Below are 27,054 nucleotides of genomic sequence, written 5' to 3'. Positions count from 1 at the left end.
CCTTCTAAATTCTGCATTTTGGAGTCACTGTGTTTGTGCTTTGTTGGTATTTTTGAAGCCAGAAGTCACAATTTCGGGATAAGACAGTGAAGTTCTTAATAGCATTTCAAAATAAAAGTCTTAAAAATACTCCAAAAGGCCCAACAGTGTTCACTTCAGTTAGCCGAGGTGAAGCCTAGCAGACAGCTAGCAGCTACAGCTACCTGTGTCACCATCCTCCTGTCACTCAAAGAGGCCACGCCCTAATAATTGATGGTACATGACGTGAGCACTGGCTGCACTGGAGTTTTAACTGTCATTTTATTCACAATCTCAGCTCCTCAGCAGTGAGTGTTTAATGGACTCTTCATTCAGCAGAAAAACTAACAAAGAAAACACTCAGATTTGTAGTTACACTAAATCAAACCGATGTTTCCCCACATGTGTGAGCGCTGATGCTCACACAGTGCTCAGGCGTGTGTGAGGTTTGCAGTAATCTGCATTAAATCTGGAGTAAATATATAAAGTAAAAACGTCTCTTTGTCTTCGTTAAAAAATGACTCTAAAACACAAAAATGATTCTGGACGATCATCTCAACATCCTTTGACTCATCTGAGGAAACCCAAAGAGATGTGAAGTCTTCCTCCTAATTTAATTCACTTTTAAAGCTTGGATTTCTTTCCTCTAATTTCATTTTTTTATCTTTTATTGTGAAACGTTTCTGTATTTAAACCTAAAATCTGAGACTTTGGAAGCATTTTAAACTTTTTATTTCTTCTTCGTTTGCTGCTGTTTTTGCCATAACGTCGGTTTCACACGGCATGATCCATTTTCTGCTTGGATGCAGGTTTGTTGCTCCCGCAGCAGGTGAGGGGCTGTGTTGAGGTGCACGTCTGGCTTAGCATTAGCTAAAACTCTCCAGCAGCCTCCCTGAGTGTCATCCAGCATGCTTAAGTTAAGGTGCAGCGACTGGCGGTGATTTGCATAAGTAATTAGCTAATGTGCTGTTCAATTTCTCTCCCATCTGGCTCACTGAGCTACACCTCATTTCTCAAATTGACAGGCCGGTCACTATCGCTACCCACACTGCAACAAGGCGCCCACCAAATTAATTTGTCAACCTTCTCCTGTAATGGGACGTTCACCTTGAAAACTCAATTTACCTGAGGAGGTGAGAGTCCGCGAGCGAGCGAAGGAAGCGGCTGCAGGGAGACGCTGAAGATTTTTAAAAAAAAATAAATTCTTTGAAGTGTAAAAAGCAGAAAGCAGGTGACAGCAGGTGAGATTGGACGGCGAGAATACGAAGGCGTTAGAGAAACAACGGCGAGATGTGTGAGAGCGTCGGGGAGGTCAGCAAAAACAAACCAGCGCAGAAATTAAACCTGTTTATGTTTCTATACTCACTTTATAAAGTCATCTCTACTTTTGAAGAAAGATCAGTAAACCTGCAGGCCGACAATCAGTAAACAGGCGTTTATCCCCACCCACCAAACTCTATTTTTCAACCTTTTAAGGCTTTTACTTTTCCCCTCTGTCATCGAGCCGTTATGTTTTCTGCCTGAGAATATAGCCTCTCTAACACAGTCAACATGTTCAGTGTGTCACCTTAATCACTTTCCTCCCGTACAAAGTCCCGGAGTCGGAGTTCTTCCTGGATTCAAATCATTTTTCTTTTTTCGGTTATGTTCAAACTCAAAAGTCAAAGAAATCCAGGGCGCTCTGTTTTAAATAACATTTTAAATGCCTTTATTCTCCTGGCATGGTCACGTTTAACCTAAAAAACTATTAAACATGCTTGTGCTGGAGAACAAAGGCCTTTAAAGTGTTATTTAAAACAGCACGCCCTGGATTTCTTTGATTTTTAATCCTGCATGTTTGAGCTGTTCTACTGCAGTAATTACTCTGCTGTATGGCTGATATATTTACATTCTACTGTTTTAAGTGTCTCATTACATAAAGTGTGAGCTTTATTTACTATGCGAAGCCTTGATTCACACTAACAAGGTAGAAATTTACAGCCTATATTCTGCAGTTTGAGTTTGAGTACTTCCCACATAGCGCACAAGTTTGGCTCTAATGTTTTGGCACCTTTGCTTCAGTTATAGCACTGATAAATGTTCTGTGACAGATGTGACCCAGTGGTCCCAACATCTGACGCTGTATAAAAAGGACTTCTTCCTGTCCTCGGGTTTCAGAATAAAAGCCCTTTACAGAAACAGATTAAGTAAATGTTTTATTTCCTTTTAAACTAATATTGTTTTTTATGTGCATAATGTTATATATGTTATACATAATGTAATATACAGCTCTAACAAGGATGTAAAATCACAGGTCTCTTTATTAAATAATTCAGTCTGGTAAAAAATTTCAGATTCAATAAAGCAAACACATTATTTGCTTTATTCAAATTTTTTCTTCAACAAATTCTGTAATTTGTTTATTTAACCTCCTAGGACCTGGCGTCCACATATGTGGACATCACATTTTGGGACGTCTAGACCAAAATTTGAAACAAATGTCCTCATATGTGGATCTCACTTTTCTCAAAAAACAAAAATTAGGTAAAAAAAAAAAAAATCTGGTAGTTCTTTGTTTTTACATTATTTTGGTCCCAATCAACCCAAATAGCAAAGAAAAATTAAAAATGCATGCCATGAAAGAGTTTGGGTCTTAGGAGGATAAATATTAATTCACAAATTACAAGCGGTGCAGTTACAACTATTACAAACCTGTAATGCATATAGTGTAATATTTATTATTGCTATTTATATTGGTGGTACTGAAAAACTCACACTAAACATATTTTTTCAGTACGAATGTCTAAAATAATAAAGTGCGGCTTTAATTCAAGCTTTCACTTTCTATAACGCTGCTATCGAAGTCAACATGAGGTGATTTTCACACATGCATGTGGGAAATCTGGTTTCTCGTGTCAATCAGGCAGTGATAATGCCCCTCTGCAGGCTTCCAGAAGTCAGACAATCAAAAGAAAGTTGGCTTAAAGTGGCTTGTTTCATACAGAGGACAGACTGTTGAACTTATGTTATGGCATCACACACACCTTTTCTCACTTAGGGATAATTTGGGGCTGCGTGTACGAGTCGCCCCATCAGGGGACAGCACTTTGTGAGAGTTTAGAAGGATGGCACAACCAACAGATTACAAATGTTGCCCACTTAATAAAAAGCAACCAACCAGTGAGGGGACATTTATTATTTAACCAGCCTTCAGGGTCACATGGTACATCTCTGGGTTTAAAAAAAAATCCAGCTCCTTCCTCCTCCTCCTCGTTCCCTTCATCCCAGAGCTGAAATGGACAGAGTGTGTGTATGTGTGTGTGCGTGTGTGTGCGTGTGTGTGCTCGGGGACCGAACTCGGGGAAATGGGCCAAAAAGTGAATGTAATGAAACCCCCCAAATTAATTTTCAGTCTCATCTTCAGCTGCAGGCAGAGAGAGAGGAGAGGGAGGACGCCAAGGGACGAGAGACTCTGAGAGAAAGAGAGAAACAGAGAGAGAGAGAGGTGCAGCACTGGAGACAAAGGGATGAACAGAAAGAAGAAAACGAAGAAAGAAGTTCATATCGTCCGCAGAGCGCCTGACATCACTGTTTGTTCAATCAATCAATCTTTATTTATACAGCGTGTTTGTAACAGCCGTTCAGAGCGGCGGCTGACGAGACAGTAACAGGAAAATATAAAAGGTCAAATAATGTTTAGAGTAAAAACAGGAACAATAATAAAAAATTACAATTAAATAGAAATAAAAATCTTAAGAGTGAATAAATAAAATGAAAGGCGGTGAAATGAACAATGATGCGTTAAAGTCCACAAGTATGCGGACGCTTTGTTCAGTTAAATTTAGGTTTCATTTGGTGCAGTTACAGCTTATTTAGGCCGTAGCCTGTGCGCTTTAAAGTTCAAAGTTTCTTATTTTTTCACTAAAATATACAAAAAATATACCATTATGTAAGAGAAGTGTCTACTTTCTCACTGTAGAGGTAACATTAAATAACAGAAAGTATCATTTTTTACTGTAAATGTATCAGAAAATTACTGAAACTTTCCTGGTTTTAATAGAAATGTACTGTTAAATAACAGAGAATGCACTTGTTTTACTAATTTTATTTTATTTAATTTTAATTGACCCTGTTTTTCATTTGACTCTAAATATACCATTAAATTACAGAAAAAGCCATTTTGTTGTTTGCTACTACACGTATATATGATGTTAGAGTTTTGCTCTCAGCTTTGATATTTTATGGCTGGAGATGCATTTCCAAATTATTATTTCTGTGAATTACTGTAATGATTTTTCTTAATTATTATTAGTTTGCTTTGGTTTTTAGTTTGTGATGCCCACAGTTACGAGCTTTGGTCAAAGTATTTAAGGATTCACTTCTTCTCTTCCTTCTACTCTACCAAACCTTCTGTTCTTCATCTATGCAGGAACGCGCATCTAAAATCCTGGATTTACATCCTGTTGTGTATGTTCGTGTGAAACATGCTCAAAGTTTCACATAATGAGGTCAACGCATGTACAACACAGACAGACAGACAGACAGACGGGTCGGTGGTGCAGTGCGTCATATGTGGGGGGAAGACGTCCGTCTGTCTGCCTCTCTGTCTGTCTGTCTGCCTCATTCAGCTGTTCTCTTATTAAATTCCTTTGTACTGGGAGGCTTTTCACTCCACCAGCTGCCACCTCACTGTGAGCCCGTGTGTGTGTGCGTGTGGTAAAACACACACACATAAAGTTTGTTTTGTATCAGCCTGAACTCCTGCATGTGTGTGTGTGTGTGTGTGTGTGTGTGTGTGTGTGTGTGTGTGTGTGTGTGCATTAAGCTAACATAGCTATTAGCTTTGATAGCAGTAGCCCTCCCATATGGCGAGCTAGCACTGCTCTTTAATGTAGCATAGCACGGCCCTGATGTTGCTATGGCTCCAGCGGCGCCTCCTCCCCTCCCTCCTCCCTCCTCCTTACCCCCCCACAGTCCCCACTGCCATTTAGCTCTCCCTTCCACCGCGCCACATGCCGTCGCGACCTTGGCGTTTTCCAGCGGCACGCCCGCTGCCATCTGCAGGCGGCAAGCTTGGGCAGTAAAGCATCGCGACCCCGAGTTTTTTGGGCCCCGTTACGCCTCCGCCAGGGGCCCCGGCCAGATGGCACTACCCACTAAGAGGGGTTTTACTGCGGGGCTGAAGGAAGACGACTGCGGGCAGGCGGAGGATGAACTCCCCCCTCTCCCCCACGACTCCCTCCTCCCCCTCCTCCTGCATTGCGCTGCCAAATTTCAGTTCGCCTCCAAAACGACGCCGCTTCAATATTTCAGTCATGATTATCCTGCAGCAGATGATCAGCCAAAAGGGCAGAGCAGGAGGAATGGTGCCGGCGTGCACCAGCGGGGTTTTATTCAGGCTTCATCTATTCAAAAACAAACTTTATCGACGTGGCAGGTGAACACGGGTCTCAGGCCAGGTGAGACAACAAACACTGCAGTATTAACAAGGTTTTCTCCAACTGTCTGATCCATCAATCAATCAATCAGCTGAGCAAGAAATGAAAGAATGAGAAGAAGTTCGAGTAAATTTATTGAACTCTGAACTCCGAGCTCCTAATCAGTTTTACAGAAAACCTCTTTATTACCGATTAAACAGGAAGTGATGCTGCACCATATTTGGACCTACGAGTGCAAGCCTAATTACATTAAGCAATGATTAAACTGAAAGTGAACAGAGGCTGCTAACGTCATGTTTATAAAGTGTTTCTGTTTCAGAAATCGTAACCCTCATAGGAATTTCATGCATGAGCATCATCGTCCATCTTTAGCTGTTCATGCATGCAGAGACCCCCTTTATTTCACCGCCTGCAGCACAGTAGTGCAAATTCCCCACAAAGTGAGCAGTAAAGGAAAGGAAAGGTGTTGTATTTTGAGATCTCAGCTCTGACGGTACCGACATCAGAAAACCTGCTGAAGGAGGAAAATCAAAAAGAGGCTTTCAGCTCTGTAAGCTCACAGCCTGCAGAGGTAAGAAAGACAGAGTCGGACAAACAAGAGGCAACAGAATCAGTATCAACTCGCACGCCGACCTGCAGGGCTCCAGCTATTTATAGCACCACAGTTCGGACACCAACAAGCACAACAATAACATCTGATCAAGTTTACACTGAATTATCTGCAACAGGGTCCTCAATTGTAAGTTTGTGTATTAACATAAATTTACCAGGAAGATCAAAATTCTGACCTAAGATGCAGCGTACAAAACATGACAGACAAAACCCAACAATCACAAACACTCAAATCAAACAACCTTCAACTACAGAAAGTAACGTTTTTGTTGCAGACAAAGCAAACCAGTGTTTAATCTGGGCATGCACAGACGCTCAGTGAAATGATGCAGGCAAAGGACAACAACCCCTAACACTCTGAAAAGTCATACACAAAGAAATAGAAGACTAAAAAGTACAAAGAAAACATCAGAAACTCCAGAAATGAAGGTCCACAAGGAAACGCCTAGAAAAACTGAAAGAGTGTTAAACAAGCTGGACTGACTGGACAATTCAACACAGGTGACGCTGAGAATTACAAACGTGGGAACACTAAAAAAGACCGGAAGTAAAAGTGACAACAAAGATCAGCTGAGAACCCTTTACCAGTACAGCTTCCAGTTATGGTGACCATCCCAGTAAAACATGCTTCAGCTTTGGACAACTAACTGCCGACCTCTGCCAGGAAGGAAAAACAATGACCAACGTAAGAGCGGACGCCAACTGCTAACGTGGATTTAGGAGAAGCAGGGAGTGGATGAAAGAGGAAAGACGAGCACCACCACCGCGCTGGCTCTGAAGCCTCAGTGTAAATGTCCGTGCAGCCATGCTGGCCTTCTGGAGCCAAGAGTAACCACATCTGGATGAGAAGGTGGAGTGATGAGGTATGGGTGCATCACACAGTGACAGATATCGGCTACTTAGTGCAACCTCACAGCAGCCGTATTATTATTGGTGAGATAAAAGTCTTTAAAAGGTTCCAACAGCACCAACGCGGCCCTGAGATCCAGTTTGAGTGAAGACTAGCAGACAGCTAGCAGCTACAGCCGCCTGTTAGTCAGATAACCACGCCTCTGCATTAAAACAGGTGTGTGAAAAAATTCACCCCTGCTGGAGCCTCTAGTGGACATTAGAGGAACTGCAGGTTTTCACTGACGTCACTTTTAGTCATTCAGCCACCTTAAAGAAATAATTTATTCTGTTTACATTTCATTACTAAATGCTAAATAAGTAAATACGCACTACACACAGATTAAAGGCGTTCTTCAGAGTCTCTGTGTCTCTCTTCTGTATGCATTACCAAAAAGCAGCCTTTGACTCCTTTTAAACCTCTGCTCCTTCATTCAGAGATCAATAAAGGTCATGTGACCCATCAGTTCAACTACATTATTTATTCATGTACATATTTATTTGGATATTTTGTTGTTCGTTTTCAATGTGTCCATTGTAAATAACATGTTACATGGAAAAAAAATTGGTTTTTATAAGGCTTCCGATTGACTGGAGATGTTTTAAATGGATTCTGAGGAAAATCTTTGGTATCATGCTTCAAACAGCTCCGCAAATCAACACACACACACACACACACTGTTAGTGTGTGTCGTTAGTGTCTGTCTGCCGGCGGATCAGCTGAGAGAAAAATAAGAAAACTGTGCTGGTGGTCAGGAGGAAAATCAATACGTCCATCTTTACTGTATGGAGGGGGGAGGAGGGAGTGAGGGTAGAGGAGAGGAAGAGGAGGTGGAAGGAGAGGAAGAGAGGATTCTGGGTAAATCCTGTCTTCAAACTACCTTGAAAACAAACAACAGAAAATATCATTATAGCTTTGTTTGTGTGTGTGTGTGTGTGTGTGTGTGTGTGTGTGTGTGTGTGTGTGTGTCTGTGTGTCAAAAAGTGATCATATGATGGAAATCTGTAAATAAGCAATCAATTGATCAGTAAAATAGGATTTAACTGGCCTGGACAGATAAAGGGGGAGTGTGTGTCCACAGATTTGTGTCTTTCAAACACAGCCACACACACACACACACACACAGAGATTTTGATTATTAGCGTTCAACACGATGGCGTCTTTGTTCAGTCAGAGAAGAAATGTTCTCTTATCGAGTGTGTGTGTGTTCAGGTGTGTGTGTCTGTGTGATACAATGATGGTCAGGGGAGTGATGGGGTGTGGGGGAGGTGGGGGACTATTAGCCACCATGTTATCTCCTGTTAGCTATCCAACTTGTAGGGAATAAATAAAGAAGACTTTATTCCTCAGAATCGCCCAAAAGGAATAAAATAGGGAGGAGGAGAGAGAGTGAAGGGGAGGCAGGAGTGGGGAGCGGGAGGTTGCAATGAAGAAGAAGAAGAAAAAAAACGCAGAAGAAGAAAATCTCCAATTCATTGAGATCAAGTCAATAACACTGTAATATTTATGAAGGCTGGAAGCCAGGCTGCCCTAAAACCCAAACTCCAGCAATCCTGAATTATAAATTGGTATTGATTTGTGTTGTGGGTGAGTGAGCTGCACTGTGTGTGCGTGTGTGTGTGTGTGTGTGTGCGCGTGTGTGTAGCAGCAGGATGCAGCTCAGCTCAGCTGCTCGATTGTTTTCACGCTCTCACTGAAAAAAAAAGAAAAAAGTGGAGCTGCTTGTTTGGCAACAGTTTGTAACAGCGAGAAAAGAGGAGCTGAAGGTGTGTGTGTGTCTGTGTGTGTCACTGTGTGTGTGTGTCACAGTGTGTGTGTGTGTGTGTCACAGTGTGTGTGTTTGTGTGTTTACCTGAGTGCACGTCTCTGACTCAAGTTTTTGTTTAAATGCTTGAACGTCTTTGGAAACTTCACATTAACTACAAACTGTTACTGGACCCTGAAATGGATCATGTGACCTTCCCATGACCTTTATTATTTGGCTTATAGCTCAGTGTGAATTAGTGTTCGGCATCTTCACATCCATCGAGCAGAAGAAGAAACTCTGTTTTCACTGCATGCAGAAGTCAGATTTTTCAGATTTCGTGCGTTTTTGCAGCTTTTTGTGTGTTTGCTAATCTGCGGTTTTCACGAGTGTTTTGATCATATCGATCGGAGGTTTATATTGGAAACAGAAATCTGGTTTATTCCCTAATCAAGTGTTCAGAATGTGATCGTGTCACATTAATTCCACCTTAAGCCCAACTTTCCTTCGATAGCTTCTCGGTTGTTTTTGGATTAATCTCTGGATTATTTGCTGCTAGTGTTTTTGTTTGTTTTTCACTTAGATTATTGTTTACTTTTCCAGTAATGTCCATTTTCTTTTCAGATTAATTTTAAGGTTACTGGATTATTTCTGGTACATTTAGTGGTTAATTTCTAGATTCTTTTAGTTTTTTAGGCATCTCGGTTAACTCTGGTTTGTTTTTGAATTATTTCTGGGTCTTTATTGTTAATTTTATTTTATGTTATACTTCTGATAAATACTGTATTTGGATTGTTTCTGGATTTCTGCAGGTTTTTGTTTATTCAACTGATCATTTCTTCATAATTTATGAATTATTTGTTTCTGGAATATTAGTGGTTTATGATTTATTTGTTTTCTGGGTTTTTATTTATTATTGTTTCTGTTATTTTTTTAATTATCATTATTTGTTAGTTTGTGGGGTTTATTACCTGGAATTTTTCCTATACTGTTTCTGGACTTATTTGTTATATTTAATGTTAAGTTTCTGGTTAATATAAAAATAATTAAATATTTCTTATTCAGTTTTTTCCAAATTATTATTAAGATTTTTATTTTAAATAATTGAAAATTCTTTTTCAGACATCAAAACTTTAACAAAACCATTTAAAACATTATTGGGGGATTTTCATGTTTTTTAATGATATTTTATCTTATTGTTATTATTATTGTTATTATTAATATTATGTTCCTGTTATTATTATCATCATTATTACAGGTATTATTATTGTTGTCGTTTCATTCTGTGTTTGAGAGCTCTGGTGGACCTTGAGTTAAAAACGGGCACCGCACAGACAGACAGACAGACAGACGTTTGGGTCGTTATGTAACCCGAACCTTCGTCTCTCCTCCCCAGCGACCTCCTCTCCTCCTGCGACTCCCCCCTCTGACTCCCCCACCTCTCCCCATATCACATCCCTCCATCTTTATATAGAAATCAATACCCTCTTAATCTGCCCTCCTTCTCTTTCTCCTCCTCCGTCTCACCCACAACTGTCTCATTCTCACCCCTCCATCACCCCCACCCCTCCCCACCTGTCCATCTACACCTCCTCCCTCCCCCTTGTTCTACTCACCCTCCCCTCCAGATCTCTCTTCCTGCTGTCGTCGTGTCTGGACTCGCCCGCCTCACATTTCACTCTTCACACCACACACACACACACACACACAGCTTTATTTATTTATCTGCACACGGACGAGCTGTGTTTGTGCTTCAGGTTGTGTTTCTATGTTCCTGAGGTTAAATGTGCTCAAACTCTCAGAATAAGGATTTTTAGTGGTTTTTTTCTTCCTGTTTTCTAAAATTAAAGTTTCACCTAAAATGATTTCAAATTTAGATTTAAACCCCTTTTTAAGACCTAAACAATAATATTTTTAATTAATAAAGGTTTAATAAATGTCTCCTTGAAATGGGACGTCCTTCTAGAGGAGTAACGACGTAACGTAGCGTAATTTTATGAATTATTATGTCTATTTTTTTATGTTTTATGGACAACAGATGGAAATTAGCCCTTGGCTATAATCTGGTATGTTTACATTCATGTAATTTTTTTACATTTATGTTCATTAACATGCACTGTCCTAAATAAATTACATAAATATCTGTGCATACCTCCGTGAACTACCTTAATATTTAGGAGTTTTGTGATTGAAATGAGACTTTGGAAACTCTGATTTGAGGCTGACTTTTCCTTCAGCGTGCACATTTGGCTGCAGGTGTCCATTGATCTTACACTTACTTCACTGATTAATCAAAGCCTTCAGCAAAGTTCCCCCGAGTCTTCTTCGTTTTTGAAACCCAGCTGACTCCTGGTGCCACAGGTACAGCATGCTAAAGCTAAAGCAGGAGCAAACAAACAGTCTTCAGTAGACCAAGGCACGGTGAGTCCAAATCAGAGCAACAGCACCTTTTGTTGTGTGCATTGTACATGAAATGTCGCATTAAGATGACGTGAATCATCTGAACAAATAAAGATGTCAGGTCCATATATGAAGGCAGGAAGTCAGATCAGCTCAGCTGACCCAGAGTGGGAACTCCACCCTCCACCACCTCCGAGCACCGTGACCTCAGACTTGGAGGTGGTGGAAGTCATTGCATGATGAGCAATCAGGACCAGATCATAAAGGTTTATTCTGACTACTCACTCAAGATCAACCTGAATATAATACCAACTAAGGCAAGCCTGCAGTATCAGGTAAGTCTGGCTTTCACATTTCCCAAAATGAAGTTTTATCAACAGGAAATAACGAACGCTTTACGGAGCCTTTAGTTTCATTTCAAGCTCGGAAATAAGAGGGAAGTGGAATATTATAGCCGTAACGTCGTGCCTGAAACATCAACAGTAAACTATGATATACTGGGATATAGTGGGATATACTGGGACCCCCTCCACTCCCTCCCCTCAGTTTCTACCTTCACGTTACAGAAATTAAACCACCTGAAAAGTTCTCGACTGCTAACCAGTGATCATCCACACAAATGTAGGCTAACATGGCTGCCACTGGATAGAGAATACACACACACACACACACACACAACACACTCCCCTCCCCCACATCTGCTGGCGAAGCAGAAGCCCACGGATGGTCGTCCTTAATTAGCCACACCGCGCTCATACTCCTGATTAAACTGGTGTGTGTGTGTGTGTGTGTGTGTGTGTGTGTGTGCGCGCGCGCGTGTGCGTGGTTGCGTGTGTGTGTGTGTGAGAGAGAGAGAGAGAGAGAGAGAGAGAGAGATGGAAGGTTATCAGTGCATTCTTAATTGGGAAAAACACTTGAGTGATTAACAGGAGGAAGAAGGGCGAGTGAGCTTGAGAATGACTGGTACAGGGAGAGAGAGAGGAGTCGTTTCTAATCAGAGCGGGTTCTTGTGAATGCTAACAGCAGCCTGACGTGAAGGAGGACGCATCAGCCCTCCTTTAACCCCGCCGAGCGTCACACATGAAATAAAGTGAAGCTTTCGAGGTGCGACACCCTGAGCTACGGTTTCCATGTAGTGTGTCACCCATAGATTAAGATTACTATGTCCTAATGTAATCACATTACACTTTTCTGTGACTCATTATTCTCTATTATATTACAAATTCTAGTGTATCACAGCTATAAAACAAACATTGATGGTTATATAAGTTCTTTAAAGTCATCAAGCGTGCTGTTTTTCCCGTGTTTGCACCACAATCAGCTGATTTCACCTAATATGGGTGGAGCAAAGCGCGAGCTACAAACTTGGAGAGGTGGAGACACGAACTTTACTTTAATTTTTGTTGCACAAACCCAGATGTGTCGCGCTTTAAGTAGTACTCGCTCAAGCAGATGTTTCACAATAAGAGCAGTGTTAACAAATAGAGGATTTCTGTCCGCTCACACACTAATTTGAAATTTCTGATTTAAAACCTCCTGCAGGAAGTTCTAAAACTGTAAATACTGTTTCCTCACTCAGAGGCGAAACAGCCACAGAGTCGTTCTGATACGAGACAAGACGTCCAAACCAGGCCAAAAACTTTATCAAAAACTGTGCGGCTCAAGTCTTTGCACGCATGCTAACGCAAAGTCCGCAGTGAAGAAGAGCAAAGCTGGGTGTACACCAACTCACAGCACATCCAAATCTTCGATCCGAAAAACAGGTGATGGTCAAACGCAGCGAACCGGGCGGTGAGAAGAACAAAACAGAAGGTTGCACACGAGGACAGTGCCAGAAAACGAGAGATAAGAGCCGGAGCACATGGGACAATCAGGGCAGTGAGAGGACAATAACTGCAGATACACGGGAACAGGTGAGCCCAATCAGGGCGGGGCCTATAGATATCTCAGAGGGTAAAACTCTGTCAGTCAAACTGACAGGAAACACTGAGACCAATGTTAACAAAATAAAACAAGAAATGAACCAACAAACTTGATAAAACTTCACATCTGGCAGCGTGAGGCTGAGCTCAGTGTCACATCTGCTCTGAGAGTTCAACCCAAACACCAGAAGAAGAAGTAGTAGTGGGATTGGTGCATTGATAGCACAGGCGAGGGAGGGGGTTGGGGGGGGGGGGGGGGGGGGGGGGGTGTAAACTCATGTTTACACCAGCACAGCGCCGACCCCCCCGCTGCGAGAGCAGCAGCAGCTGGTGCTGATGCTGGATGTCAACACGAGGATCAGTGAACGGAGATCGATAACTTTTCTCTCACACTGAAACCTGAAGTGGGTGGGGGGTGGGGGGGGGGGGTTCTGACATCACTCAGCGAGGACTGCGCTTATGTGTGTGTGTGTGTGTGTGTGTGTGTGTGTGTGTGTGTGTGTGTGTGTGTGTTTACACATATCCATCCCTGCATGCGGCCGTAAGCACGAACATCCTGAGTGTGTGCTGAGATTAACAAGGTGATTTGCCTTGAGGGGGTGAGGTGCATGCTGGGAGGGGGATTTGGCGTGGGGGAAGCAAGGTGGGGTGTTGGTGGGTGGGGATGTCTCCCAAAGTTCCCATGGTCTCCCGGTGTGTGCCCCGCCCTGGGTAGTTGGAGGCGTTTCCAACTGAGCACCGCTGGATGTTGACACCGAGGCGGCTAACGAACCTGCAGGCGGTGATGTAATCACATTTGGCCTTAACTCCTCAATCCAATTAGGAGTCAACAGGAAGTGGGAACCAGTTGATGGCGGGCTGAAGGTCTGAATCGACTGGTGGGATGTGGAGATGGAGTCGGTGCTGCTTTCCTTTCACAGTGATGCGAATTTTCCTGTAAATTGTACCCACAGGCGGGTCATTCCCCCTCAGGTGAGAATTCCCACCTCAAAAAACTTCCAGGGGAACGATTTGCTTCTTAATGCCAAATTTCAGGACCCTGCTGTCGTGTTTGGGGGTTTTAGACATTTTTCGGGGGGGCATCTTCAGCTAAGGAGTTAATCAAGCCTGCGTCCAGTGATGGTCCTGTCTTCTTGGCCAGACAAAAATACAAATATTAAACTAAAACATCCTGCTTTGCTTCTGAAACAATCTTTGCCTTCTCTAAAATTAAAAAAAAAAAATCATACTGGGGAAACTGAAAGAGAACAGCGTCACAAAATTTGGATATACCACCAACAGAACTTTGCTTTCTAAGATTCGGTCCATGGTGTCGTACCTGGGTTTGGACGAAGTTTTTTTCCCTATCAAAACTTTAATGTTTGTGAAACCTCTCAGCTGATTTGTTTAAAGAATATCCTGTAGTTTTTATACAAGAAGCTGGAAATCAGATATCGGTCCTCTACCTCCACCTCTGGCTCCAGGCCTCCAAACCTGCTGTCAGTGACCAGACATCCAACTGTTTCAGGGACAAACATTCATCATACCCAAAAAGAAGAGTTTTTTCGATGATGCTAGAAAAACAACCCTACGTTCATCTCTTAATGTTTTTTAAACTAATGACAGCAAAACCTGAAATTTTCATTAATTCCCATAACGTGGATCTTTCCCTCTGGAATTTATTCAAACAGGTCTGAGACGGTCGGGTGAAGGAACCAGATCGATGACCTGGAGCGACACCAGGTCCTCTGGTGTTCTGATCTGTGTTTCCGCCACCTCAGCTGCTTCTGGATCAGTTTCAGCAAATAAAGAAGCTTCATTTGCCTTTGAGCAGCACTGTAGAGGGTGAACGACAGCAGCTGTGCAGCGACATGGATGATAAAGCGATAACGTGTAAAAACTCAAACGGACGAAATGAAAGTGAAATACTGAGTTTGAAGGCAGAATCTAGAAAAAAACACTTTACGAGCTACGTCATGAAAACTGCTCCACATGTTTTACTGCTTAACTTCGGTGGAAACTCCACCATTCACCAGGAGACCTGACCTTCACACACCTCCACCCGCCCTCACCGCTCCCCTGTGGTAGATGGATGCGGTCGTCCCAGGCCACTGAACATTTCTGCCTGGATCACGTCAAACCTGCCCGAGCCCCGAGGGCCCCCCCAGGCCCCGCCAGGCCCCCGGGCTTAATGGAGACACCCCGTCAGGTGGAGGTGGGTGGGCTGGTGGGGGTTCTGAGGGACACGGAGGGGGGGGCATAAGGAAAACTTCCCATCCCCTCCCCTCCGCCTCCCTGCTCCCCTGAGGTTCAGACTGGGTCTCAGCTCCTCGGCTGTAAACAAGCGAGCGATGCCGTCGTGTTTGTGGAAACAGAGGCAGAGGTCACTCGTGAGATCCCATCACAGCGCTCAGAGTCATTCCAAATAAAGTAAACACAACGCTAAAAACAGGACTCATACTTGACCTCCAACCTCTCCCTCCGTTTCTGTCCAAATTCAAAAAGTGGAAGTCTGAAGATTCTATGCACAAGTTTAAGCTCCAAGACAGCGATAAAAAAATACTCCGACAGACCTTAAAATCGCAGTAAAAGTATAGAAGATAAAGGTACTTCAAGTACTGAATTAAACTACTTAGTGCTGCCCCCTGTCTGTCAGCTGCTCAGTGTTAGTTTGTTGGTGTCATAAGGTTTGGTCCAATAGTTTCCAATCTATGGGTCAATCTGTGTTATCATGAGGGGAAATTAGCAACCAAAATATGGGAGTCTATGGGGCTGACTCACTGCTGGAGCCTCTGCTGGACGTTAGAGGAATTGCAGGTTGTGGGACTTGGAGGTAGCTGCCTGGTGTTTCGAAGCTCTTCTATTGAAAACGCGAGCTGAGGACAATGTAAGCAAACATAAACCGGTGTGTTGGGAATGTGAGGGATTTTATCATTGCAGGTTTGGTGTTTTAAACCTCGGGGAAAGATTTCCTACTTGATGAAGAGTAAATGGCAGCTATGAAGCTTAAAGTCACGTCTCTGTGTGTGTGGTGAACCCAATGGAGGGTTAACTCCACGGGGGGGAGGGGGGTTGGGTCAGTTATCTGCCCCTGTGGACCCTTCCCAGCAATTGTAGCGCATTGATCGGGCGAGCGAGGCCCATCGGAGCCGGCCAGATTAGGAGTATAGATTTACAATAAAAGCAGGACATTACTGAGCAGGCGAGGCCAGAATTGAAAGCAGAGCGAGAGATGGAGGGAGGTATAGGGTGAGGCAGGGGATGAGGAAGAGTCCGTGAAAGGGGGAGGAAGGCCTGGGGGCTGCCGCAGGGATTTCTGGGAAATGTGAGGTGAGGGTCAGAGTGAGGGTGGATGCATACGGGTTTAAGGTGGTCACTGAGGGAGACTGATGGATGTTGTGTTAGACGACGTGTAGAGTTGAAATTATGGCATTTTATTTTGAAGGCTAACTCCTTCCTGTAGTTCTGAAATGACGGCTAATTACATTTCCTGAACTTCCAGGGTGTAAAAGGAAAAAACTGCACATCTCATGATCTTCATGTTTGCTCGGCAGGCTACTCGATGTAAAAAGATGTGAGGTGGACTTTGCAGCATGTCCGAAACTGATAATGCCAAAGGTGCCTTATGGGAAATGTAGGTTTTGGCTCAAACCTCCCATCTGCATTTTGGAACCGAGGAAAAACATTATATATTAAATACCCCCAGTGAGGCTCAGTTCAGTTGTTTTAGGACTTGCTGGATTTCCAGGGCGGCACCTCAGTGGGGCTCGGCGTGGATTTGAGGGAAGTCTGTGTGTTTGTGGTTGACAAACCACAAAAATATAGGGTTGTAAAATATAGATGGTGGTCAGACGCTGCAGCAGGTGGCGAGATGTTCAGACTGAATTATTCACCAACATGCACTCTTTGGTGTTTCCATCACTTCAGCGGACAGCACACCGACTCTCATCCTGAAGTTTGATGGTTTAGGTTATGAGACTTTGGTCTTTTTGGTCCCCACAAACTGACTGCGTGTCCCCGCAACATAAAACCAACACATTTTCCATCTGATGTATTTTACTTTGATTTCTTCACTGATTATGCTCAAGTCAAAGTTCTTCTGTAGACATTTAAATGGAATACTGAAAAGTTTAAGGTTGTTTAATTAAATTCTAACTCACTACATTTTAAATGTTTTATGATGAGTCCAGAGAAATCAACACCACAAATCAGAAGAAGTAGAAGACAAATAGTACAGCTGTTGCAAATAGTACAGCTGTTGCTGTACTATTTGCAACAGCTGTACTATTTGTCTTCTACCGCACTTCATATATCTGCCAGATCAACTTGAGATCAAGCATCACCCTCCAGGGTGGAAAAAATGAAGCCAACGCTGAAGCACTGAAAAGCTGCAGTTCCTGTAACGTCCACCAGAGGCTCCAGCAGTGAGTCAGTGCCCACAGACTCCCATGTTCAAACTTTACAGCAGAAATAAATATGTTTACAGTCTGACACACAAACTTTTCTGGCCTCTGTAGATAACCTAAATCTAAATAATACTTGGTACAGGTGTGAATGTTTTTATAATGCTCCTGTTAAAATTGTATTAAAGCAATAAGTTTGCATTATAAGGGGCGTGGCCTCTTTGCCTGACAGCTGGATGGTGGGATGGACAGCTATAGCTGCTAGTTGGAGTCTGTGAACTGGACCTCTGGACTGTTTGACTTGAAAGTTTTGGGTTGGAGGAACTGAAACTTTGAGAACGGTCAGTGGTTTAATCTCAGCTCATCATCATGTGGTGATGCGAACCAATAGGAGCAAAGAGATTGTAACCAAACTAAAGAACAGAAAACTGTCTTTATGTGTTCAGGAATTCAGCTCATGGCTCGTCCTCCTTCATCAATGACATCATAAGAGTGAGAAGATATGACTGCAAAACCATCTGATCTGACTCCGTGACCATGCAGCGCGATGTCACGTGAATAAAGAAAACAGTAAAAGCAGCACGAGTGGCCTCTTTTACTACGTCTAACTAATTCCTTCAGTTTCCTCCTGAAGCGCCTCCTTAAATCAAGCCTTCCTCTCCTCACCGCAGCCTTGCTGGGATTTCAGCTCCCGTGAGACGATAAAGCATCTTAACTGCGAGACAAAGATGCTGCGCAGGAGTTTCTTTGTGCAAATGATGATTAATTCTCAAAGCAGTCGGCACGCAGATGAAGTAAAACACTTTCCACAAAAAACTCCAAGCTTATTCTGAACCTTTTCACTCATTACTCTGGGTATTTCGGCAGATAGACGAGGAGGAGGAGGAGACGGAGGAGGAAGGGGAGGAGGAGGAGTTTGTGCTCCTAAGAGTGCATCTGAACATCAGCTGAAGAAGACATAAAGTCATGGAGCTGTAAAGAACACCTCTTCCTCTGTGGAGGTCAAAGGTCGCTCTCCATCACCCTAAACTCACCTCTCTACAGATGACATCAAAGCTGCAAATGGCTGTAGAGGAACAAGTGCAGATGAGGGGGGGGTCACGACCTCCATGTAAGGCCCGACCATTAACGGGGGAGGGCGATGGTCAAACGGTCGAAGAGGAGGGGGAGGACAGAGGCGCGGACGGGTGAAGAGGTGCGCTCTGGGTAATTAGAGCCCGGCCTCCTCGTACATTTTGACACTCTACGGCAATTTATTGCCCCGCTCGGGCAACTTGGCCACCCATCTAATTGCAATATTAGCGTGTAATAGCAGCGGTGTTACGGCGATCCGTCAGCGCCGCTTTCTGCTGCCTCGGCAGGATTTCACCCATTAACCGTAAACGAAGGAAACAAAGCGACCTCTGAGAGGCGCATCACCGCACATTTATATTCACTCACACACACACACACACACACACACACACACACACAGCTGACACTGAGCTTCAGGTTCAGACCAGATTTAAGGAGCAGTCTACCGACTTCATTAGAATATATTTTTGTGCATTTTTCACAAACTTGTCTTTTTAAAATTAGCAAATACGAACACAAAAACCTGCAGGCAGTGAAACGTTACAGTGACCCAGTAGCGAGGAGGTCCAGGCAGGAGGCGTTCGCCTGCTTTATTCACAGGTGATGGAGGCATGAAGGGAGACAAAAGGTCGAGAGAAAGGCGTGAAGACAAAGCAAACGAAGAAAAAAAACATGAAAAGACGCGTTTCCTCATAAAATAAGAAGAATGGGAGCGTTTGATTTACTTCAGCGAGACGTGGATTCTGAGCATTAAACCGCTTTACTGTAGCTACATCATTTGCATGATGGGTCACTAAAAACACACTAAAGCACCATCACCACCACCCCAGCGAAAGGTGTGTGTGTTAGGGGGGTCACAGTAATAAATCCCTGCATTTCTTAACAGGCGCTGAAATGCAGAGACAAACGAAGCTCCAGTAAATCACAGCAGACGACTGATAGTGTGTCTGCACACATATGTATGTGTGTGTGTGTGTGTGTGTGTGTGTGTGTGTCTGTGTGTGTGTGTGTGTGTGTGTGTGTGTGTATTCCCTGGGTTAGTGGACTAGTATCAGTGTCCTGTCCTAATTAAAGCGGTCAGGCTGCAGAGAAACATCCAGGAAATAGAAAATAATTTTCCAGAGTTTGTCAGAATGTCACAGAACCAGGGGACGTCATGTGATTTAGAAATTATACGTCCATGTCTGTGTTTCGCAAAAGATAGCGTGTGTGTTTTACGTGAATCTACCAGCATCTGTGATCACCATGTCATCGTCCTTCGAGTTTTGGCTCTTCTAATGGAGTCGCTCTTTCTATGAATAGATTTCCATGAACCTCAGGGATTTGCACCCAAAATGTTAAAACTATTACAGCCTCGGGAAAAAGGCAGAAGAAAACCAACATAAGAAATGAACAGACAAAAATCAGCGATGCCGATTCACACGGGACTGATATTTTCACAGGACTTTTGATTTGGGTGAAACAATCTCCTTTCACTGGATTTTTTAACTTTAAAAATAACAGATTTGGGATCCAGAGGTAATATCCTGTGATTACAGTATAAGTTTAGGATTTTGAGATCAGAGGAACCTGCGAGTGTCCAGTCACTTTTTCCACCTTTTTAATCTCCAAGTGACCTGAACTGGAAGACAATCAGTAATTCAAGGAATGGGAAGCTAATTTTCCAGCACATACTGATAGATACTAACATTCACTGGGAGAAATAAAGCTCAGATTCCACTGGTTAAATTTCTATTTGGTTCAAATAGGCTTTATTAGAAGAAATTGGAATTCTGGCTAATGTTGGCCGATAAGTTTATCAGCTAGCTGGCTAACATTAGCTTGATTCATCATAAAAGAAAATCACAGCAACAATCCACTGAAGCTGTTTTTTACTGTAAAGATCCTACAATAAAAGTGTTTTGTTACCCCGATTTGTTTGTGACCTCTGACCTTGAAGTTTAGGGTCTCTCCCCATCCAAAGTAAGTGCCCAGAGGCATTAGCCAAGATGGCTGCTGAGTGTCAAAACTTGCTTCTAGAAGGGCTGCACTTAATGCTTCAGTGCGTAACCGCAGACCACTCTGAAACCCTACACTGTAATCTGACGTGCACTTCTCTGGAAATTCGCTGCAGTTTTTGAATTTATTAGTAACAGAATAAAAATCACCGCCTTAAAATGAGCAATGATAATCATAGCATCAATATAAGGATTGTGCATTGTACCTGTGCACTAGAGCAGGGCGATATGGCCAAAAATATTTATCACGATATATATTTGAAAAATTTGCGATAACGATATAACTGACGATATAATTGATGCGAGACAAAATACAACTCCACAACTTTACTAGCGCAAAAAGACAACCTTCCATTTATTTTCACTTAAACAAGAAGCTGGTTTTTATGTGCATTAAAGCTATATAAAAATTTAACAGTGTAAATGCAAATTCCTTGCTGACAGTTTAACCAAAAGGCATTTCCAGTAGAAATGGGCTGACATATCCTGAGCATAACCATGTATAATATCCACTGAAGTTAAAAAGAGGTGCCTTGCAACATTAAACTGCAGTGTCCCAAATAAAAAAGTCAAATACGTATTTTTCGGACCATAAGGTGCACGGGATTATAAGGCACATTAAGCGAAACAAAGCAGTCAGATAAATCAAACTTTATTCAACTCATTCTTCTTGCTTCCTCCACTTCTGTACCATTGATTCATTAATGCTGTATTCTATCACAGCTGCTCTATTCCCATGTTGTTGCAGTATATTAATGACTAACCTTCTATTGTGGATGGATTATCTCAGTTGTTCTCCTGACTGAAGTTTGGTCCGTTTACAGCATCCTGCCATGCGATTGCATTTGTCTCTAACTATCAGGAACCGTCACGTTAACTTTTATAAGTGGAAAAGTGTTAGCGTTCATCCTCCAGCTTCACTGTTTATGTTATGCTAACATAGCTGTGTCGCTAGCGATCACATAGCACATCATTATATACCAGCTAGCCCAACTTTAGTAACCCTACAAACGCTGTTTAGTTTCCTGTCTTCATTTACGTTGGAAGTGACAGCAGAGCTGTACGTTTGAATTTTTTCAGAAATCTCTCAGTCAGAACATGCTATATCATGTTCAGGTAACTAGCGAAACTAGCGAGCTAACTTCCGCTAGCTTCCTGCTAACTTCTAACTCCGTTAAATGTAATAAATTCTGTTTTCATGGATGCCTGGAAGTTAAACTTCCTAGTTACACCTGGTAAAGCAGCAACGCTGATCGTTTTATTAAAGATGAAAGAATTTAGACAGTTTTTAACTCTCAGTGATGCTGCAGTGTTTGACCTGAAGCATACGGAGTTTAGGACCCAGATTACTCCCAGATTTAAGAGCATCTTAGTCCGACAAATACGGCAATAACAAGGCCCGCTTGCATGTTCTGCAAAAAAATGTGCTTTGCGTGTATCTGACGGACAAACACCAAACCAGTTCCACATCACTGAAGTTGCAGCATGTTTACAAACCAATTCTGGTTCATCTGTTTCACTCAACAATCGGCCATGTGCGTATGAAAACAAAGGCACTGCGCATGCGCGTTTTACTCATATTCTATCGCGATATTTCATTTTCCTATCGTTGCCTAACATTATACCGGTATTACCGTGAACGGTATAATATGGCCCAGCCCTACTGTGCACAATCTGTACTTTTTCTAAATATTCTAAATATTCTTAATTATTTAAACATCTTCCAGTACCCTGCTCTGTCTGCACACTACAACCTGGGTTTGCCATTTTTATCTGTACTTTTTTTGCTGTAAAAATAGTGTGTGTTTCTGTTCTGTGTCCTGTTCTGTTTGTACGTGTGCTTTTTTTCTGCTGTTACAACCAAATTTCCCCTGGTGGGACAATTAAAGGATTATTCTATTCTTCTAGGACTCACAGGTGGCAGCAAATTCCTGGAAGGAGGGTGATGAAGGTATCAGAATATACAAAGTGGAAAAACTTGGAGGAAAAATATCTTCTAAAGACCAGACCACAACAAAGAGCAAAGATTTCATTTTGTTTGTATCGTGGTTGGCTCGAGATATAAAACAACGGGACATGACCACAAGACGAGTAACGCCACGCACGAGCACGAACGCTGCCAACGGCGCCGGGCATTTAGGTATGTTACATCATCGGCTCTGCAAAGAGTCAATGCAGAAGTCTGAACCAGGATTTAGATTTCACCCTGAGGTTTGGGTGGACACATTAGAGTCCTTCACATGTGTGACAAAACACACGGAGAGGTGACAAAGCCTTTAAACACACACACATACACACACACAGAGTCTGAGGTGAGAGGACACAGCAGTGTGTGTGTGTGTGTCAGTGTCACTGTGGGTGTACTTGTGTGTTTTCTCTTATAAATGTGTGTGTCAGAGCTCACACACTATGGAAGTGTGTATCACCTGTATGTGTGTGTGTGCGTGTGTGGCTGAGGTCCAAGGCCTTTCTAACGAGCCAACATGGACTTGGTCCTGGCCCCCCTCCTTCCCTCCGTCCTCCCCCCCGACCTCTTCTGAGGTCACTGGCTCCCACCACTGCGACCCGACCAATCGCAGCCAGGCGTTGTGACGGACAGCCGCCGACTCCAAGGACACCGAGGGCGGAGGGATTAGACGGTGAGGACGAGCGCCGCGTTAATAAAGGATTGTGATGCTGGCGGTTGTGAGCGCCTGATTGGATGTGGAGGGTTTTTTTTCTTTAATGTGGCATTGGATGAAAAATAAATGAAGGAATCACGGCTGCTGTTTTAAAATCAGAAAAAAAACTAACGTATTTTTCCGAGGGCATGAATTTATTGACATGCACTGAATCACATTTTTGGGTCAGTGTTTCCCAGCTGTACGTTTTCATGGATGAGAATAAAAGAGAAGGAGCGTTACCGGACCTCTTTAGGTCTTAAAGAGCTGCAGACGCTGCGAACCAAAGCCTGTGATCAGCCGCCAGTTCGCACTCGTACTGCAGCATGTAAATGTTATTTTGCTGTTGCTGGTGTTGATTAAACGATTCACACGGCGGCGTCTCGTGCCGGAAGCGAGAGGTGAGAAAGAAGTGAGACGCCAAAAAAACAGAAGAAGCAGGAAAGAAACAAAAGAAATCCGACTGATGCCAGCAACAGCTGCACAGAGAGCACAGCTGGATTGCATCAACATGTGCGAGAGGTTCATACATGCAAACATTTTATGTGATCTTAACCTTACCTCCCTGCAGGCGACACCTTCAGCTAATTTGCATAAAAATCGCCTCACAAAAAGTTTCACGTTATTCTTTTTAAAGCTTCTTTTTCTGCTGAACATTCAGCTATCAGTTCTTAAACGGCGGTGTCCTTAAACGCACCACTACATGAGGTTTTCATTTGCCACTTTCGCTATTTATTTTCTGAATAAAAATGTAAGATATTCTTTACTTAAGCAGAACCTGTAAAAACAGCAGAGAACTGACCATCTCATTAAAATAAACAGCTCAGTGTTTTCAGTCTTTCTGCCATAAATTCTTTTTAATATGTGGTGAATGTTGTATTTTAAGGGACCTAACAGACATCTAACAAACCAAATTCCACCAAAAACAATTTTTTTTCCAATCTGAAAACATAGCAAGCTCCAAGTCTAGAAATACATACATCTATTTCTGGTTTTGAGGGACACAAACCCCAGTCTCCAGGGTGAAAGTCACATCTTTGATCCTTCATCCACAGCAACATTTACGTCTTTAAGACTTTTTTTGCTCAGAAAATTCTTCCACTGCAGGACAAGTCGTGCTTTAGAGTTGCAATAATACGATGGGTCAGTTGCAAGGATTCTTGGTTGTGGAGCGAGATTAATACAAAATTTAAACAATATCAGATACATCGTTAAGAAAATTATGCTAGTTTTGTTTATTTAGAGGTAATTAGTCCATCGTTGTTAGCCACGGCTTTCTGGCACAGCGTCGTCCATGTTGGCTAGCTCACCTTTATCAAACAGTCGCCATGTTTCACAGCTCGCTGAGCTCAGCGCAGCGTTTTAGCTGTAACTACTGTCCTTTGGCAGCATGTCTGTGCAGTGCACAATAATACAAGCACTAAATGTAGCATCCATCTATAACTTTAACCCTGTGAGGACTAATCCATCAGTGTTAGGTCTAACCCATTTTAGAAAAATGTGTCCCGTAGAAGTTTTTTTTCTCCCTTTACAAAAACAGAAAGATTGGTATTTTAACACCATAATCCCACCCAAGCCTCATTCGTACATTACCACATGATTTCCACACGAAAGGACCGAGACAAGTGGGCCGAGTTTAATATCCTGCATACACGAACAATTACAACAACAACTCAAACTTTTGCTGAAGGCGGAGAGATGCAGATTTCTGGGGAAAAAAACGGGACTGAAGTTAGATTGAATCTCTAAAAATCAGCCTAACTGATGGCTGCTATTGATGAATGAGAAGTAAGACATTCACAGTGAGAAGCAAATAAACCAAAAGTGTATTTAATCCTGTTTGCTGGATAGAAGTAACCCTGACCTGCAGTTCGCACTGCGCTGCGTTCAGTTGCAGCAACTAGAGATAATCAAACAACTGATTCCCTCCATTTATACTCGGGCGACAGTCAGCTTTACGCCGACCGCGCAATTAGACGTCAAAGAAACGATTCGCGATCGCAAGCAGGAGGCTAAACCAACGTCCAATCATAAACGCCAGACTCCTCGCTGTCACTCCTGATGTTCATGAGCATCACAAACTGAGCCAGAAACTTGAACCAGACACAGCAGCAGAAAGAAAATCAGAACAGTTCCTACCTGTCGATGATAACGGGGTCAGAGGGCGTCTCATTGCGATTTCCGCAGCTCTTCTTGTCACAACACCGGCTGTGAAAGGAAAGGACACACTGAGTTAACACGACTTGAAAAAGCAACAGATTTAAACGTTACCCAAAACAGGTGCAGGTCAATGAGCCTCTCTAACCTTTAAAAATTAGTAAAACCATCAGTGATCTTCACATTCACAGCTCGCTGAGCTCAGCGGACTGTTCCAACAAGTCACCATTAGTGTTAAAGAAAATGCAAATTCAGTTTCAGGTTTTTCACAAATTGCTGAACATGAGTCATAAAAGAGAGAACAGGGAAATAAAATAATTCAAACCATATTCAAGAATGAAGCTTAATTGCAGGGGATGTTAAGAAAATAAGTTGTCTTTAAATTAACTAAAGTGACTTCTAACTTTATCTGTAGTTTCAACCAAATTTGTGGGAAAATATAGATTTTATTAAAAAAAATATTATTAGTTAATAATCTGCTTCTAAAATAAATCCACCCAGCTATCCGGAAAAACTTTTATTTTGAAAAGCAGGTTGGTGTCAGATACACACACACACACACACAGACACACAGCTGAGTCCAGCTGGGTGGGGTCCAAGCCAAGGTCACTAACAGTTGGATGATACCCAGCAATGGAAGCACCCCCACCCTCCCCGGTGCCATCGCCCTGACAACCAGCCAGCCAACCGAAGGGCGCCTCGCCAAACAGCCGTCCAGGTAGCCAGAGGGCGAAGCGGCCGGTGTTTCATCCAAGCGGCCGCAGACTCCAAAATTAAACGAGCCAGGAGCCCGTCCAGAGTCTGTGCAGGCATCCGGAGGGAGCGCTGGATTTCTACTTCAGCTCTGCAGGGTGGGGGACGGGTGGAGCCAAATGAGGCTTTTGGTGTGGTGGGTCAGTGTGGCATGTAGAACAGCAGTCGGCTGAGCCCAGCACATTAATATCCATCAGACGGATGGACGGATGAGATGCCGCTGCAGACGTTCACACACTGAAACTGCAGGAAACTGTCTGAATGACGGAGCGTCCAAATGTCCTGACGGCTGGAGGCCGTCAGTGAATGCATCGTGAGGTGTGCAGTCGCTGAGAAACGAGCGCCGATTCAGGCCCTAATTCAAAGGACGCCCTGACGTAAGTTAACCAAACCAAAGCCACGCCCCTGGGACGAGGACAGGCTGAATGACATCTTTACATGGTGAAAGGTTGTGATTGGATATCCCGGCATCCTGATGCGTCACACCGTGTTCGTAACCATGGCACTAAGGGCAATCCCCACGCCTATGTGACGGCCTGGGGATGAGGACAGGGTGGTGTCGCCATCCCGTCTCTTTAATATTTAAACATTTCACAAAAGCCAAGAGTGTAGCTCTCAAAGCACTGTGTGCTGCCCTTCTGGAGGCTTCCAGAACTTGGCCAATCAGAGCAAGGTGAGTTTTTTTAGAGAGTCTTAAAGTCTTAAAGTCTTAAAGCGAGAGGCAAAGCTGCCCTATTAGGGTTAGGGTTAGGAGCGAGAAATGAGAAGAAGGACGCTTCAGTGACCTCTCACACAGCCTTCAACAGGGTGAAGCTGCTTGGGCTGGAAGCTGATCAGCTGCAAATACAAACTGCAGGAGAGGTGCTGCAGAGCTGATTGGGTTTACAGCACTTTAATGTACATTTATAGTATTATTTTTTTCAGAGGGATGGGTTGTTGTTTTCATTTGTAGTTGGTATTAATTACTACAAAAGGTGGACAAAGTTGATTTAGGGCTCAGAGTTCAAACTAAACCAGCAAAATAAGTTT

The 27,054-nt window shown here is 43.0% G+C and overlaps 1 protein-coding gene across 3 annotated transcripts in view; it reads right to left on the bottom strand.

Annotated features, from left to right (window-relative positions):
- LOC134640950 (transcription factor COE3-like) overlaps positions 1 to 27,054 on the bottom strand; it is a 146,748-nt gene that overhangs the window by 82,202 nt on the left and 37,492 nt on the right. For all 3 annotated transcript variants that reach the window (XM_063493063.1, XM_063493081.1, XM_063493073.1), the window contains exon 6: positions 25,255 to 25,323. In XM_063493063.1, coding sequence (XP_063349133.1) covers positions 25,255 to 25,323 — 69 coding nt within the window. The remainder of the gene's footprint in view (positions 1 to 25,254; positions 25,324 to 27,054) is intronic.

Source organism: Pelmatolapia mariae, linkage group LG2, assembly GCF_036321145.2.
Source record: "Pelmatolapia mariae isolate MD_Pm_ZW linkage group LG2, Pm_UMD_F_2, whole genome shotgun sequence".
NCBI classification, from domain to species: domain Eukaryota; kingdom Metazoa; phylum Chordata; class Actinopteri; order Cichliformes; family Cichlidae; genus Pelmatolapia; species Pelmatolapia mariae.
This window is presented reverse-complemented; position numbering and strand designations above follow the sequence as displayed.